The 17320-nt window shown below is 52.7% G+C and overlaps 2 protein-coding genes across 2 annotated transcripts; one reads left to right on the top strand and one right to left on the bottom strand.

Annotated features, from left to right (window-relative positions):
* Positions 1–2552: 2552 nt before the first annotated feature.
* On the bottom strand, positions 2553–6758 carry FAM174C (family with sequence similarity 174 member C). The gene is made up of 3 exons (XM_077331437.1): positions 6412–6758; positions 4967–5083; positions 2553–3999 (listed from the first exon to the last, which is right to left on the bottom strand). The coding sequence occupies exons 1-3, from the start codon at positions 6714–6716 to the stop codon at positions 3996–3998; spliced, it is 426 nt and encodes a 141-aa protein (XP_077187552.1). The 5' UTR covers positions 6717–6758; the 3' UTR covers positions 2553–3995.
* A 1000-nt stretch (positions 6759–7758) lies between these two features.
* Positions 7759–17092, top strand: ATP5F1D (ATP synthase F1 subunit delta). The gene is made up of 5 exons (XM_077331438.1): positions 7759–8018; positions 11276–11429; positions 11702–11790; positions 13239–13366; positions 16945–17092. Exons 1-4 carry the CDS (start codon positions 7869–7871, stop codon positions 13359–13361), a joined length of 516 nt encoding a protein of 171 aa, XP_077187553.1. The 5' UTR covers positions 7759–7868; the 3' UTR covers positions 13362–13366; positions 16945–17092.
* Positions 17093–17320: the final 228 nt, after the last annotated feature.

A 17320-nucleotide genomic window follows, 5' to 3' on the forward strand; every position in this document is an offset into this window, starting at 1 on the left:
TGCTATTTACATGTCTTACTAAATGTGTTATTCCCATCTTGGCTGCATTTATTGCTCACACTTACTTATGCATCTTTACTCTTAATTAGCCCCCCCCCCCCCCCCGCAACTAACCCTCCCCCTCTACCTACGTGTAACATTTAAGGGAATCTGTTTCACCGCAACTGAAGCTACTTGCGTCTGCACATGCTAAATGTCTCAGGTCCTGTTTGCACCCAGAGTTCAGCTTTGTTGTTCCAGGGGTTGCCTGGCCCACTAAAAAGGCACTGGACGGATTTAGGTGGCATCGCCATCTAGTGGCCCTTCCTGAAAGCTTGGGCTAGCTGTGCTGCTGGTGTGCATGCCCCGAATCCCTCCCCACCCACCCACATGCTCCAAGAAGAAAAGTGGCCCGCCTTTCTTGACTGTTTTACCACTGAGAAACTCCCGAAACTTCCTTCAGGCTTTGAGAAACTCCAGGTGTGGCTCGATCGTGCAGAAAACGGCTGGGAAGCAGAGTTGGCCGCATGCCCAACTAGGGCCCCACCCCTCCCCCTCCAGGCCCATCATTGGCCATTTTGGGAGGGGGGGCAGGACGACATGGCCATATGAGCAGGGATAGTCAAACTGCGGCCCTCCAGATGCCCATGGACTAAAATTCCCATGAGGGGCTCATGGGAATTGTAGTCCATGGGCATCTGGAGGGCCGCAGCTTGGCTACCCCTGCCATATGAGGTTGTATCATCCAATAATTGTTTACAAAATTTACCCATTCAGGAAACCCTTCCAGGGCCATCAAGAAGCCCCAGGGATTCACAAAACCCTGATTGAGAACGCCTGGATTATACAGGGGGCAGGCAGAGCACCCAGCCGGTGGGAATCAAGATGGGCCCACCAGCCACCACCCAATAAGGGCAGTCAGCGTTAAAGAGACGTCTGCAGGTGAGTTACGTGCCATTGAGAAGCTTCTGACTTAGAACCACCCTATGAATTAATGACCTCCCAAACATCCTCCCATTAAGAGTCCCACTCAGGTCTCCAGGCTGTGGCCTCCTTAACTGGTCAGCCGTTAACATTATGGATTGTCTTCTTTTCCCAAGGCCTTCAACTGCTCCTGCCCTCATTGTCGTTCTGGTCACAGGAATCCCCATCCAACAATAAGGTTAACAGGGTCACCCTTTTCCTCTGCAATGCTATCCCTTCCACCCCACGGGCTGAAGGGGACCAGGCAAACAGGTCCTGCCTGGGGGGTGGGGGGGATGCTGAGTTCCAGCTGCTGCCGATGCTTAAAAAGAAGCTGCCTTGGGAACAGAGAAGCACCACTAGCATGACATCAAGGCTGCAGAAAAGAACTACGGTGGCAGACAGCACTTTTACACATGCGGAGTGATGCACTGCAGTGATCCTTTGCCCGTGCATTTTGCCATTCCACACAGCAAAAGCCCACTGGAAGGGGCCGAATTCAGAATGTGTGAAGCCATTTTGAAATGATCCTGGACTGTTGGGTGATCCAGAGTAACACCCACATCTTCTCCAGATGAGCCCTGAGGCCGAAATATCCAAAGAGTATTGGAGGGCAGTTTGGAACTCCTGAAATGGTTGGCTCCCAGCATCAGTCGTCCCCCCTGCCCCCCACCCCACCCCACCGTGCCCCAGAGCCAGGAAAGGAGGGAAGGGTCTGCGTCTCCTGGATTCAAGAGGACACTTTCTGGGCTGATTTTGCTTTCCCAGACGGGGAGACTCCAACTGTGCTTTGGGCCCTCTCTCACCAGATTTCAAAAGCTAACCAGGGTGAGCATCTGAAGGGAGCCTCTGCAGAGGAAGGCAAGGGCAAGCCATCTCGCTTCTAAATCCCTTGCCTGGGGTCGCCGTAGGCCGACTGCAACTTGATAGCACTTGGGGATGTCATGTTTTCATGAGCAGGGAGGGCAGATAAGTAATGAATGATTAAAGGGTGGAATCTGTGGCCAGAGGATCCTGCAATGGCCAGTCACAGCTTCAAAAGATTAGACATGAAGATTGACGGATGTCCACCAGCATCTACTAGCCATGGTGACTGAAGTAGAGTCAGCTTTTATACCCTGCTGAAAGGGGTCTCAAATCAGCTTCCGGTCGCCTTCCCTTTCCTCTCCCCACAACAGACACCCTGTGAGGGAGGGCAGGCTGTGGGAGCCCTGAGATTCCCGTACCTTCAGAACAACTTTATCAGTGCTGTGACAAGCCCAAGACTTCTGTGCCCTGTTGTTGGCCCATCACAGGGACTGGCTGGCCACTATGTGAGACCATTATGTGGTCCAACAGGGCTCTTGCTATCTTAGTTTTGTGTAATATTTTTAAGTCTTGTATTTTCTCCTCCCCAGCATCAAAAAGACAGTACTGATGTGCTGGACCAAGGGCCTGATTCCATCTCAGACAGCTTCACGCATGCATGTCTGTCCTCAACCCCTCTTCCTCTCTCCCGAAGCAGAAACACGTCTGAAGCAGACAAGCCAAGAGAGGACAGCCATTTTTCAGTTGGCTAAACATTTGCTGGATTTTTGTTCTCGAGGCCAAGAAATACACAACAAAACATATGCAGGAATCATAGTTTAAGAACAGATTAATAAGGTAGGGTTAATTAAAAAAAACTCTTAAAAAAAAGACTCAATCTCAGGATAAACGTCAAAGGAAGGCAGTGTTTCCTCCCCTTCCACCCTGGGGGCCCCAAGATGCCCTGCAGAGAAGCCTGTATGAGAGTTCTGGTCCTTTGCGCAGCTCTCGTCTCTCAAGCCCCGAAGACGAGCGAAGGACTGAACTTCCACCCCTTGCAAGGCCACGACAGGACCTTCCGCTAACGACACCCACACGGACAAAGTTGCCCGGCCCCTAACTTCCCCAGGGGCTGTCCCGTTCCCAAGCGTGTCTCTCATGTAATCGGAATGCATTTTTAAAAGGAGGTTCGTTACACGTGATGACACAAGACAGGAAGAACTGCAATTATTGCCAAGGAAATGATTAGCGTTCAAAGGAATACGCAAGAGGTTGTTTTGCTCCGTCTGGTCAGGCTGCAGCTGAACTCTGCGGGGGGAGGGGGGAGGAATCTGTGGCAATGAAGCGGATTCTGACTGGCACGTCTGGAATGTCATGCACAGTGTAGGTGGAAGCGTGCCATGGCACCCTCCCATTTTACTAGAGAGGCACCTCCCCCTTAGCATCAGCTATTCGTAACCAGATCCCTTCGCTGGCGAGACACCCATCCGTTTCTCCTTTGGAGCTGGCAGAGAAGAAGATCTCAGGCACGGCCTGCTGGCTCCCTGCTCCCTTATTCAGCCAGCCCACAGTGGCAAACCCTCTAGGCACTGAGTGGCAATTTTTGAGGCAGCCTCACTCCCCCTCCCTGTTCTCCTCAAATTATATGGCTTCAAACTGTCACCAAGGCCAGTCCCGGTCCTGTGCACAGACCCCAAAGAGCCAACCAACGTTGTGTTTCGGGGATGATCCAGCCCCTCTCCTTAGTGTCATGTGACTTCCCAAATGCAAGGCAGCTGCAGGCCAGCTCGCTCCGCTTTGGTCATGGCACGCCTGAGCTCCGGAGCCTGGGGAATGGGCGGGCCAGCTGCAAACAGCACAGCTGGTCCTAAAGCTAAATTGGATGGCACCTGCTGGGGGCCACAGGGATAAGCCTAGGGGGATCCTGCCCCCTGGCTGGCACCCAGGGACAGCAGCCTCCTGGCCTCAGCATTGTCTGGAGGCTGCGAAAGCTCATCCCTCCTCTCCACACCCCCCCACCCCCACATTTCTGCGGTTTACATTCCCGTTGTCCACATTCATCAAGAAGCAAGAGGGGGTGCCTGTATTCCTCTTGGATGGCTTTGGAGAAGGGGAGGGAGGGGAGAAGTTGTACCGCTAAGCAGCATCATGAGCAGCTTGAAAGAGTTTATACTAAAAAACGGGAACTCAAGGAAGGTGGAGTTTTGGACGGCAGGTGTGCAGTTCCTCTGGTTGAGTCTCAGCCGTCAAACTTCTGGGTCCCGTCATCATCTAGAAACACAGCCAAAACAGAGGGAACACTTCAGACTCTGATAGCGCAGATCTCTCTAAGACAGGGAAATTAGGGGCCCACCTGAACTGTGCCCCTTGGGAAGCTCATGAAGAACTGTCAAAACAGCCGCCGCAAGAGACTCACTCATGACTGTGGGAGGCCGGTCAAGCGGCTATTCAAAAGCCTGTCTCTGGGCTGTTCTGCCATCAAGTTGACTTGTTCGGTTACTGTTCATATTACCCTCAAACCCACAGTGAGGAGAGTTTGTTTGGGAGAAAGGCACCCATGCAGATTCACTTTCTGCCAAGCCGACTCCAATGCACCTTCATACCCCATGCCCAATAGCCCAACCTCTCCTTCTGTTTCTACTGTACCAGGGGTCCCAAATGTTACCAAGGCACCCAAGCAAGTGTTTGGAGAATGTGGGCAGGGCCAGGTGGACCTCTGCCTAGCAAGGTTTCTTACTGGCCATTGCAAACGTGGCTGTGCAGATTTTTAAAAACGCTGCTTGAACAGCACAGGGATCTTTACTGTGAGCTGTAGCAGCCATTTTTGTGGCTAGGCTCCACCTCACGCGGTAGCCATTTGTGGCTGTGCCCAGCACTCGGTTTCAGAATTCCAAAGGTTCCAATAGGTTGGGAAGCCCAGTCCTATATGTTTCTTATAATGAATGGAAGGCTTTGGGGCTTGAGATGTATCCAGTATTCTGAACACCACCCAAGAGTACTACAAACACATTCCGTTTGTCAGTTAAGATGCATCTGGTCCCAAGTGAGTGCTAACTTGCGATGTGCAAAATAGACACATTCTACTGAAGTTTTGAGACTTTACGATAAAACTTCCCTGGCCCTACTGCAATCCCATCCTGCCACAGGCACTTCTGGCAAAAGGCTAACATCTCTACTGGCAACAGCAATTTTTACCCTGCCAATAAGGAAAGAGAAGCAAAAAGGAACAGACACCCACCGCCTCAGATTCCTTGTTTCAAATAGCGTGTCTTCATCACTCTCTAGAGAAGCCATCTCCATGTTATCTTCAGAGTTAGAGAGAAGACCATATTTTCTCCGTACAGGCTTCCTTGTCCTGGAAAAATAAGTTTTTTCCACCCTCATTAGCTGCAATAGTCCTTGCTGTAAAACTTGACCCAGTTGCCATTTCTGAATAAGGGCTTGTCACCAAGCAGCAATGAGACAATCCAAGGGACTTGATCATTCAAACTGCCCAGTTCAGTCATTCACCAAGCCATTGGGACAAAACCAGTGTAAACAGCAACCCAAAACCAGCAGCTGATACACAGAAGCATACCACTGGACATCCAATAAGAGTTTAATGTATCAAGGAGCTCCTTTGAGCAACATCATTTTCGGAATATAAGTGCAAGAGTCAAAGCTCCTGTGGTCAAATACCAGCTTTGGAAACATATCCCAGAAATCTTATTGGTCTCTTAAATCTAACCCAATACAGACCAACATGGCTACCCACTGAAAATGATCAAATAACGGTTTGGAAAACTGTTCAGGGAAAATGAGAATTTTTAAATCTGGCTTGTACTGGCTTTATGCTTTGCTGATTCTTCGTTTTCTGTTTGTGTCTTTTAAAATCATCCGTTGAATATTATTACAGTTACGGCAACTTCAGTTATTTAGTAGTTTATGAGAATTTCATTTGTGAGCCTGTTGGTTTCTTAAGTCCAAAGCAGCAGCACAAAACGAAAACAGTAACTTTGACTAGATACCCATAACACTAAGCAGGCAGCAGGTAATTGGGAATGAAAGCCTAACAGAGCTCCTGAGAGGATGATAAGACAGTGGCTGTCCATAGTGTCCTCCAAGCACTGAAAGCGATATGCAGACTCTTCGCTCGCTCTACTGAGATCTGCAAACGCAATATGAGTATTATTCAAATCTGCATTGACCCCAGACCAGGTGTAAAGATTCACGGGGCCAATGCGTGAGCCTTAGGTGAGCACAAGCGGCACTGTTAGTCGTGCTGCACAATAACTGCTGGGCGATCCTTTCAGGGACAGCTGGAACTTCGGAAGCAACGACGGCTGCACTCAAACCTTGGTTTTGAGTCCAAAGGGATCTTCACACCTGTGGTCTGCACACGTGCTGCTACAGGGAGTCCCTGTTTTTGTTCTTCTGGTCCACACCAGGCATAAGTAAGAAGACCCCCCCCCCAACATTCATCGGGGAAAGGGCATCTTAGCGGGGGCCACAGCAGGCGCTACACGCGTAACTGGGACACGGGCGCCTTTGCCGGCGCCCACGGCCCGCCTTTCCTTCCAAAGCAGCCGAGGTTCCCCGGGGCAGACTCAGCAGCCCCGACGGCAGGGAATCCTGGCGCTGCCCTACCTCGCGGGGCTGTTGTGAGGCCCAAGCATGCACGCGCGCCCTCCCCGGGCGCCTCACCGGAACACGCGGCCGCCGAGGTAGTAGAGCAGGGCCAGGGCGGCGAGGGCGGCGAAGACGAGGAGGGCGCGCTGGAGGGCCGGCAGCCCCAGCCCCAGCAGCCCCGAGGACGAGGACGACGGCGCGGGTGAGGAGGAGGAGGACGAAGGGCCGGGCGGGCGGGTCGTGGCGCCGCCGGGAGGGCCTGGGGCGACCCCCTGCCTGTGGCCTCCGCGCCCGGCCGGGCCCGCAGTCGTCTCGTTCGCCGCCGCCGCCGCGCCCCCCAAGGCCGCCGCCGCCGCCAGGAAAAGGAGCCGCGCCGCCATGCAGCCCGCGGAGGGAGGGAGGGAGGGAGGGGAATAGGCCGCGCCGGAAGTGCCCGCGGGGAACGGGCGCCGCGACGGACCCACTTCCGGGAGCACCGCCTCTGGGCCCCCCCGGGTCGCAGGCCTCGCGGCAACCGTTCCGTGCCCGGCCTCTCCCCCCCCCCTGCCATTCGGGCGGCTCAGAGAGGGTCCGGCGGGCGGGACTGCCTCAGGAGTGAGGTGGAAGGTGATGCAAAGACTTGGGGGGTCAGTCTCGGGCTGGTCTACCTCGCAGGGTTGTTGTGAGGACAAAGTGGAGGACAGGAGGAAACGGGGGGGGGGATAAATGAAGGAAACGAATTCAACTTCCCGTTTAGGAACCAAAAGTCCGAAGTAGTTTACGCAGGGGTGACCAACCTGGGGCTCTCCAGATGTCCCTGGACTAGTCTCCCTATGAGCCTCTGCCAGCAGCGTGCAGGTAGTATCTCATGGGAGTTGTAGTCCATGAACATCTGGAGAGCCACCGCTTGGCCTGCTCTAGGGCAGGGGTAGTCAACATGTGGTCATCCAGATGTTCATGGACTACAATTCCCACGAGCCCCTGCCCGCGTTTTCTAGCAGGGACGCATGTGAATTGTAGTCCATGAACATCTGGAGGACCACAGGTTGACTACCCCTGCTCTAGGGTTAGACGGGAATCTGATCCATTCGGGAAGCAAAGTTCAAACGGCGAAGCGACCCTTTTTCGGGACATTAATCTTGCAATGCCTTCTGGGAATGGTGCCAAACACCAGCCCAGGGGTAGTCAAAGTGCGGCTCTCCAGAGGTTCATGCACTACAATTCCCATGAGCCCCTGCCAGCAAACCAGCCTTTCTACGCACGGCGAGCGGTGGCGAGTGAGCTATTGGGAAATGTAGTCTGACCCAGGTGGGCGCTGAGCCTTATGGGAAATGCAGGGCTTTCGCCATGCCTGTCTAGAACAGACCTTGAAAGGACACTGGCCCGCGCGGAGCCTGCTGGGAAGCCCGTCCTCCGCCCCCTCCTGTTCCCAGAGTTCCGTGCGACAGAGAGAGGCCGCCGTGCTGCCCGCGCGCGGAGCCTGCCGGGAGTTGTAGTGCCCGCCTCAGCGCCGTCCTCCACGCTCCGCGGCCTGTGCCCTTGGCTGCGCCACCATGCTGCCCGCCGCCAGCCGCCGCCTCGCTCTCCGCCTCCGCCGGGCCCCGGCCCCGGGCTGGCCGCGCCCCTCGGGCAGGCCTTACGCTGAGGCGGCCCCCGCTGCGGCCGGCGCCCAGATGGCCTTCACCTTCGCCTCGCCCACCGAGGTATCGCCATGGCAACCGCGGGGAGGGGGAGAGGGGGTCTCCGGGGCCCCTCGCCTGGCCCGCATCAGCCGCGCGCTTCGTCCTCCCAATAGCCCTGCCAGGTAGGACAGGCGGCTGCGTTTGTGGGCAGGGCGAGGGGAGAGCCAGAGGCCCGGAAGGAGCTCTCCTGGGTAGGAATGAGCAGGGCCCAGGAGCGCCTTCAAGACTAACGCCCTTCGTCCGTTCATTCATTCATTCAGTTATTTATTATATATTGATGATTGTTGACGATATACCGTCAACGTCCTGCTAGAACTGTTCTCAAGAACAGTTCTGTCAGAGCTCTCTCAGCCCCACCTACCTCACAGACTGTTGCGGAGAGAGGAAGGGAAGGCAAATGGAAGCCGCTTTGAGACTCCTTCGGGGAGAGAAAAGAGGGGCATAAAAGCCAGCTCTTCTTTTTCATGGGAATTTATCTAATTATTCAATTGTTAACCCACCCTCATGGCAAGCTGGCTCACGTTGTTGTTGTTATGTGCGAAGTCGTGTCCGACCCATCGCGACCCCATGGACAATGATCCTCCAGGCCTTCCTGTCCTCTACCATTCCCCGGAGTCCATTTAAGTTTGCACCGACTGCTTCAGTGACTCCATCCAGCCACCTCATTCTCTGTGGTCCCCTTCTTCTTTTGCCCTCGATCGCTCCCAGCATTAGGCTCTTCTCAAGGGAGTCCTTCCTTCTCATGAGGTGGCCAAAGTATCTGAGTTTCATCTTCAGGATCTGGCCTTCTAAAGAGCAGTCAGGGCTGATCTCCTCTAGGACTGACCGGTTTGTTCGCCTTGCAGTCCAAGGGACTCGCAAGAGCCTTCTCCAGCACCACAGTTCAAAAGCCTCAATTCTTTGACGCTCGGCCTTCCTTATGGTCCAACTTTCGCAGCCATACATTGCAACTGGGAATACCATAGCCTTGACTAAACGCACTTTTGTTGGCAGGGTGATGTCTCTGCTTTTTAGGATGCTGTCTAGATTTGCCATAGCTTTCCTCCCCAGGAGCAAGCGTCTTTTAATTTCTTTGCTGCAATCCTCATCTGCAGTGATCTTGGAGCCCAGGAAAATAAAATCTGACACTACCTCCATGGTAGTGAACAACATTGTAATTAGTAAGATACGTTACAATTCATAACGTTTAAAAACCAATCAGACCAGCAGTTATGATAAATCAAGGTGGGTGGATGTGTTTGTCTGTTTGCATCAGCAGAAAAGAGCAGGAGTCCAGGTGTGCCTTGAAGACTTACAGCATTTGAGGCAGAATGAAATTTGCGTCCAGTAGCATCTTTAAGACCAGCAAAGTGTTATTCAAGGTACAAGCTTTTTGCGTGTGTGCGCACTTATTTAGAGAGATGGTATCTGAAGAAGTGTCCCTGCACACCAAAGCTTATAACTGGCATAAAAATTGTTGCTCTTAAAGGTGCCACTGGACTCAGACTTCGTCCTGCTTCTTCAGACCAACGGGGTGACCACTCAAAATTTGTGGCAAGGTTTCAGCTTTCAAACAGTGACTCACAAAAGCACGTCTCCTGCTATGCATTTTGTTAGTCTTTATGGTTCTACTGGCTTTTTGTTCTTTTCTGCTGCTACAGACAGACTAACACAGCTGCAGATCTTAGTAGAACAAGGATTTGAACCCAGGACTCCTTGTTTTTGTCTCTGTACTGGCTCTAGTTCTTTCTACCTACTGCATTCTACCTCCCCCCACTGACATTTAGTTTTGGTATTTCTCAGGGCAGGGATCCGATTTCTCTGTTAGTGCAGGGGACACTAATGATGTTTAGGAACAAGAATGCAATGAACAGAACTTTCCGATCAATTTGCCTACTGGGTTTTTAGCCCATGTTTGTGTTGATTTCCCTTGTGTGCATTTAACCTTCACAGCAGATTATGACATTTTACTTGGTACCTAATATATTCTCTATAATACACTTTTCTCTCCCCTCCTTTCCCCAAGTAGCACAGTATGATGTATATGGTTCTCTGTGTCTTCATTTTATGCTGACAACAACCCTCAGAGTAGGTTAGGCTGGGAGTGACTGGATGAAGCTTCATGGATGAGTGGAGATTTGACCCCAAGCCCAAGTTCTAGTCCACCCCTCAGAACAACTTCAGCATGGGGCCTTGCTCCCCAGTGGATTGGATTGCCAGCCTGTAGGTGGGCCTAGAGATGTCCTGCTAAATACAGCTCATCTCTGGAGAGCAGAGGTCAGTTCTCCCGGAGAAGATGGACTCTATGGCAGTGGTCCCCAACCCTTTTATCACTGGGGACCACTCAACACTTGACCATTTTACTGAGGCCCGGTGGGGGGGTGGGTAGTTTACTCCTCTACTCTCCACCACTGCCCTAATGCTCTCTGATTGCTGTGGTAATGTTTAAACATCCCTTCAAAATAAGAGACAGACACACCACAACAATGAACATAAGGAACATTTTATTTTCATGGAAATTTTAACTCATGACAATGACAAATCAGTGGGAATCCTGAGCTTGTTTCTCTGCAACGAGATAGTCCCATCTGGGAGGGATGGGAGACAAGGACACCCAAAGTGTGTTGTAAAAGGCCAGGGGGGGGGATGAAGTAAAGGGCGGGGGGGGAGAGAAGGCGTCCTTCGTGGCCCACCTCCAATTAGTTGATGGGCCACATGTGGTCCGCGGCCCACAGGTTGGGGATCGCTACTCTATGGCATCACATCCCACTGACGCCCCTCCCCTCCCCCCCCTCTCTAGCTATTTCCTAGAACTGGATGTGTCCGAAAGGACATCACAGAGTTGGTGACAGGACCAAGACGATTAAGTGGGAAGGCTGAAGAGACTCCGATTATACAGTTACAGGGGGAGGCCATGATAGGCCAGGAGGCGAACCAGGGCTGCTGCATAAAGATGTTTCACATATCGATTATACACGAGAATCGGATTCTCACACCAATTTATTTTTACTTACAGTCGACATAGTATAGCTGTGAGGTCTGTCCAACCCGGGCTGAAGAATTCTGGGGTCAAACCTCCCAGTCAGCCATAGAAATGTAAACATTCCAAGAAATTGTCTGCTGGAAAATGAAATCCCTGCAATACTTACTTTCTCATCCAACCTCAGCCAGGCAGCAGAAGGCGTGGAAATAGCGCTGGATTTTTACTTTTGCTTTCAAAGCCACCCTGAGGTTTTGTAGTAGCGACTCCTTCCCTGTACCTTGAAATCAAAAACAAATGGTCTCTCTCTCCTTTCCAGGTTTTGTACAATGCAGCCAACGTGAAGCAAGTGGATGTCCCCACTCTGAATGGGGTCTTCGGCATCTTGCCTGCCCATGTCCCCACCTTGCAGGTCTTGAGGCCGGGCGTTGTGACGGTCTTCACAGAGGAAGGCTCAGCTACTAAATTCTTTGGTGTGTGTCAGGACTTTGATCTCTTTCTCAGATCTGAGCTTTTGCCATGTGGCGGTCCTCTGGCCTAGAACAGTCAGGTGTTTGTACTAGGAGCTAGGGAACCTGCTGCCCAGTAATCATGAGAAGCATCAACTGTGGGGGAGGGCTCTGGAGCAGAAAAAAAGGTCAAGAATAAATGCAATAAATAAAAATGTGGCAGGGGACCGGCCAGGGGCAATGAGCGGCTTGTGGCTTTAGCCCCTGCTGACACTGTCTCAATTGTGTGGTTTCAGTGAGCAGTGGTTCTGTCACCGTGAACGCAGATTCCACCGTCCAGCTGCTGGCCGAAGAAGTAGCACAGTTGGATCACCTCGACCTTGCGGTTAGTGCCAGCCTTGCCCAAAAGGGCAGTTTTGTAAAACTGCAAAAGGGTCGCAGCATATCGATGCACCCTTGGAGATCCAAGTTTCCCAGTCAAACTTGCAATGCTGTGTTTCTTTCCCTGCTGGATCTGTGGTGATGTGAGAACATAAGAGGATGTTTGGACCAGTGTTTTTTTTCTCTGAGCCCCCTCCCCCCCCAACAAATCTGTAAAATGTTCTGCAAGTTGGGAGGATGGGATGCGAAGGGGTGTTGTAGTTGTGGGGCTCTGATGATTCCGAGTTGGCAGTCCCAGCCCCAGCAGCAGAACAAGAGGTTGTCTTTTATCCAGCTCTTTGTGGTCAGCCTGCCTGCTCAGTGGGCACAGACTTTGACAAAGAAACCTGACAGTGACTCACTAGTTAATTCTTCTTGTTTCTCTAACACGCTGTGTGTTCCTGGCACTGAAACACCAACCTTGGGGGGAGCTAACCTTCCTGAGGCTCTGATAGGGTCGGACGTCCCGTTGTATTGGAGGAACTTCTAACCTTCTGGTCCCCCGAGGGAAGGATGTTGTATGGTGCTGACTAAGCTGCACTCTGCCCCCGTCTCCTTTGAAAAAAATCAATATCCTTGCAGCAAGGTCAGCGTTCACGTTTCAAGAGGCAGATGCCTTGGTGGGAGGAAAAGAGCTTGCTCCAGGCGTTTGGAGCTTCCTGCGGAGAATAGCAGTCGCTCATTAACAGGGCATTGTAAATTGATTGGTAAAGACGCCTGATCGGAATAATTCAGGGCTAGCTGAAGTCAGTAGGTTCATGCCAACAAAGTGCATTCCATTACTTTCATAGGTGATGCACAACCCTAAAACTGCCACTGAGTGAGGGGGGTCTATTTAAGGCACACTGAAGCAAAGCCAGGAATATATATATATATATATATGATATATAATCATGAAAAACTGTGGATGATTGTGAAAGCATCAAGGATCAAGCATGCCTAGATTTTAAAAAAGTAGAAAGCTCCCTCAGGATTTATTCACAGCTGTGGAATAGCTTTCTGGGGCATGCAGACTGCTCCCCCCCCCCAAGAAAGCAGATGAGCCAAATGGGAGTGGGGGAGAGCCCAGGAGTCAAGGGCCAAGCAGGCCAGAGTGACCAAAATGGAGGAGCCTGCGGAGAAACAGAGGGGTTGAATCTGCTCAGCAGCACCACCTGCTGCTTGCTCCCTGTAAAGCACAGCATTTAGCCCTGGTCCTGGCAGCCAGGGGTAGTCAACCTGTGGTTCTTCAGATGTTCATGGACTACAATTCCCATGAGCCCCTGCCCGCAAACGCTGGCAGGGGCTCGTGGGGATTGCAGTCCATGGACATCTGGAGGACCACAGGTGGACTCCCCCTGCTGGCAGCCACTGGGGACCGACCTTGCGCCAGAGCCCTTTCCTTTCAGTGCCCGATCCCTTTCCTTTCCACAGGCGGCCAAGTCGAACCTTGAAAAGGCCCTGTCAGAAGTCTCCTCGGCTTCGGATGACATCGCAAAGGCTGAAGCACAGATCAGCGTGGAGGCCAACGAAGCCCTGGTGAAAGCCCTGGAGTGAGGAGGGTGAGTGTCCCCCGGATCAGCCGCCTCATGTCCTGGCGAGGAGGATTCCAGCCAAGGAGCTGGGCAGGAACTGGGAGCATCTCCGAGCAGCCATGTCTGAGCTGACCCTTGACACCAACAAGCTACCTTGCGGGCCTCTTGGAAGCAACACGAGACCCATGAAAAGAGGGCCACAAGCCTCAGGCTCCAGCCCCTGCTCTGGAAGCTCATTGGGTGCCATTCTCAGCCTACGCCACCTCACAAGGTTGTTGTGAGAAAATGGAGGTCAGGAGAACGGGTCCCCCCTGGGAAGAAAGGCAAAGTATAAATGAAGTAAATGGCTAAATACGAGTGCAATAGTCAAAGGTCACGCTGAATTGTATCTGCAAAAGCTTCATTTCAGCTGCATCCAGGTGTTCCAGCGCTCCCTCCCTCCCTCCTCCCTTGCTTGGAGTGCAGTTGAAAAGCTTCCTGCTTTGGCTTAAACGGCCATTTGTCCAGATGTCTGAATGTCACCTGGGCAACCTGGAGCTTATTTTCTCTCTGTCAACTGAGATTCTGCAGGCGTCTCATGTGAGACCAAGCAGCAGCAGCTCGCATGGCAACCCTAGCAAGAGGCTTCCAAGGCCAACGAGAAGCGGAGATGGTTTGCTGTTGCGTTCCTCTGGAGGACCTCCCTCGGAGACCTCCCAGCAAGTGACCCTGCTTGGGTTCTGAGGTTGGAGGAGATCAGGCTTCCCTCCCAGTTTGTTTAGGATCTTGTTGCCAGAGAAAGCAAACCCCAGTTTACCCACGTGACTATTCAGATACCTCTGCAGACCTGAAGGTCTTTTGAAAGCTTCCCAACCTAGGAAGGTTTAGAATAATAGAATCCCAGAGAGGGAAGGGGCCATCATGCATGACCTAGACCCATAGAATCCTTAGGCAGCCCGTTCCCCTGCTGAACTAGACTCCTAGAATCCTAGAGTGGGAAGGGACCACAGAGGCCATCTAGTCCCACCCCCTGCTCAGTGCAGGATCAGCCTCAAGCATCCAGGAGAAGGATCTGTCCAGCCGCTGATTGAAGACGGCCAGTGAGGGGGAGCTCCCCACCTCCTTAGGCAGCCTCCTAGAATCCTAGAGTGGGAAGGGGCCATGCAGGCCATCTAGCCCCACCCCCTGCTCAGTGTAGGATCAGCCTCCAGCATCCACTGCTGAACTAGACTCCTAGAATCCTAGAGTGGGAAGGGACCACAGAGGCCATCTAGCCCCACCCCCTGCTCAGTGCAGGATCAGCCTCAAGCATCCAGGATCAGCCTCAAGCATCTGTCCAGCCGCTGCTTGAAGACGGCCAGTGAGGGGGAGCTCCCCACCTCCTTAGGCAGCCCATCCCACTGCTGAACTAGACTCCTAGAATCCCAGAGTGGGAAGGTGCCATGCAGGCCATCTAGTCCACCCCCTGCTCAGTGCAGGACCAGCCTCAAGCCCCCAGGAGAAGGATCTGTCCAGCCGCTGCTTGAAGACGGCCAGTGAGGGGGAGCTCCCCACCTCCTCAGGCAGCCCCTTCCACAGCTGAACTAGACTCCTAGAATCCTAGAGTGGGAAGGGGCCATGCTGGCCATCTAGTCCACCCCCTGCTCAGTGCAGGACCAGCCTCAAGCCCCCAGGAGAAGGATCTGTCCAGCCGCTGCTTGAAGACGGCCAGTGAGGGGGAGCTCCCCACCTCCTCAGGCAGCCCCTTCCACAGCTGAACTAGACTCCTAGAATCCTAGAGTGGGAAGGGGCCATGCAGGCCATCTAGTCCACCCCCTGCTCAGTGCAGGATCAGCCTCAAGCATCCAGGAGAAGGATCGGTCCAGCCCCTGCTTGAAGGCGGCCAGTGAGGGGGAGCTCCCCACCTCCTTAGGCAGCCCCTTCCACTGCTGAACTAGACTCCTAGAATCCTAGAGTTTCAGGGGTGAGGTAGAAGGTGATGCAAAAGACTTCAGCCAGTCAGACTAGACCGAACTTCTCATGACCGGCCAAAATGGCTGACTGCATGTCAGACAACCAGCGGGCCTTCAGGAGAGTTTGAAGAGAGAGAATGTTGATATCCTGATATTCCGAATGCCTGCCCATCGGTGTTTATCAGACCCGTGGATCGCATCCTGCTTTAGCTTGCTTTTTCGTGCAGGCCAAAGTGAACTAACGTTTTTGAAAACTATTCCATTGTGTCTCTCATCATGTGAGAATGAATGAAGCTGCAGTGGGTGTGAACATGAGCTGCCTCCAGAGGGCCTCTGATGCCAGGCTTAGGAGAGGCAGGGGTCTGAATCTGAGCATGTGCTGAGTGCATTTGGTTTGTGACCAGGTATGTGCCACGTGCTTCAGCACTCCTGAGAAATAAGGATCTGGGCCGTTCTACCACGAGAGCTTGGTGATCCACACTCCTGCCACTAGGTGGTGCCATAGGGCCTTTTAAGAGAACAGGCCCCCCAGGTTTGTCTCTGTAGGGCTGCATCCCTGCATCGCAATATTGTCTTGAAACCCTGGTTTGTGCCGCAAGCCCTGGATAGTCTGCCGGGCTCAAGCAACGAATTCTGATTTATGTGCTGCTCTCTACCGGCATGGTGGGCAACCTCCCTCTACAGGTCGGGCGGATGGTGCCACACAGCAAACTGTGGTTTGTGAATTCACATGTTCCCCACGATTGCCTAGCCCCCGGCTGACATATGGGCCTCAGCTGCCTCCGTTCGGCCATCACAGCCGAGTGTAGCATTCGATGGAGCCCTGGTCTGTAGCCGACGAGGCTTGGATGGCCTGAGGAGGACAACGGGAGCGATCATGTAGTTGCTCACCTTTATTTTATTTATTTCCCCTCATTTCCTCCCCGGTGGGGACACAGAGCAGCTGGTGTCCTTCGCCTGTCCTTAGCTTAGCCCCACAGCAACTCTGAGAGGGAGTTCAGACGAGAGCGCATGACTGGCCCGAGGTCACCCAGTGAGCTTCCGTGCGAGAGTGGGGATTCAAACCTGGATCTCCCAAATACTTGTCCAACACTCTCAACCATTACACCACACTGGCTTTTGTTGATGCTTAGGGCAGGGCTGGTGTGACGCCTTTGGAAAGGCCCCCCTGCCCAGAAGGGGACTACAGCCCACCCTGCAAGCCTTCTTCAAAGGAGCTGCCGTTCACAATCACTGGACCTTCCTGTGATAAGTTTAGCAGCAGATCACTGGCACCAGAGGGATCACTCTAGAAGTCGCTCCCGAACTGTTTTCCTTCCTCTGGTGGCCACTCTGCCACTGTTGAAGTTAAAATGTCATTCTGGAGAATTCGAAGCTGGGAAGGACAGCTTAATTCTGGCTTCTTTAGATTTCCTATGAGGCAAACTGTGACACCGCTCTGCCACAAGCGATCGCTGAGGGGCAGAAATTGCCCAAGAGGCGGGACAGGAATGATTCACTGGGCGACTTCTTTGCTTCTGCTGAGAGGGCTTTGTGCTTCTAAAGTTCATGCCACCCTCCAAGCTGTCAGCAAGTGTACAAATTGGGCCCGGTTTTGGCACATGGGCTATGCTGGATTTGTGGGTCGGGGAGGTCTTTGTGTCACTTCTCATCTCTCCTCTTCTTGGATTCCAGGAAACCCTGCCACCGCTGTGTGGATCCAACAGTCTTGGCTCTGGATGTCTCCTCCTCTTCCCCCTCTTTTTGTGGCCTGTATGGCTGATGTGTGAGGTCAAATCCCACCTTTAGTTCTTTAAAAATTAAAAAGAGATTGAAATGCTCATTTTGATTGGCAGGACTTTTATTGGGGGTAGGGGACAATCTGGTACCTTTTGATGGAGAGTTAAATTTGAAAAAGAGCAAACGAGGTGAGCTGAACGCTCCAGTTGAGACGCACCCAGACGTGTTCCATTCTCTTGAGTGGGAACTGACAACTGAAGCTGGTTCCTGCCTAGAGAGCTGCAAACCCACAGTCAGGACTGTTTTGTTCTGTCGATTCATTTTATCTCAT

Source organism: Paroedura picta, chromosome 4 (genome assembly GCF_049243985.1).
Source record: "Paroedura picta isolate Pp20150507F chromosome 4, Ppicta_v3.0, whole genome shotgun sequence".
Taxonomy (NCBI): Eukaryota; Metazoa; Chordata; class Lepidosauria; order Squamata; family Gekkonidae; genus Paroedura; species Paroedura picta.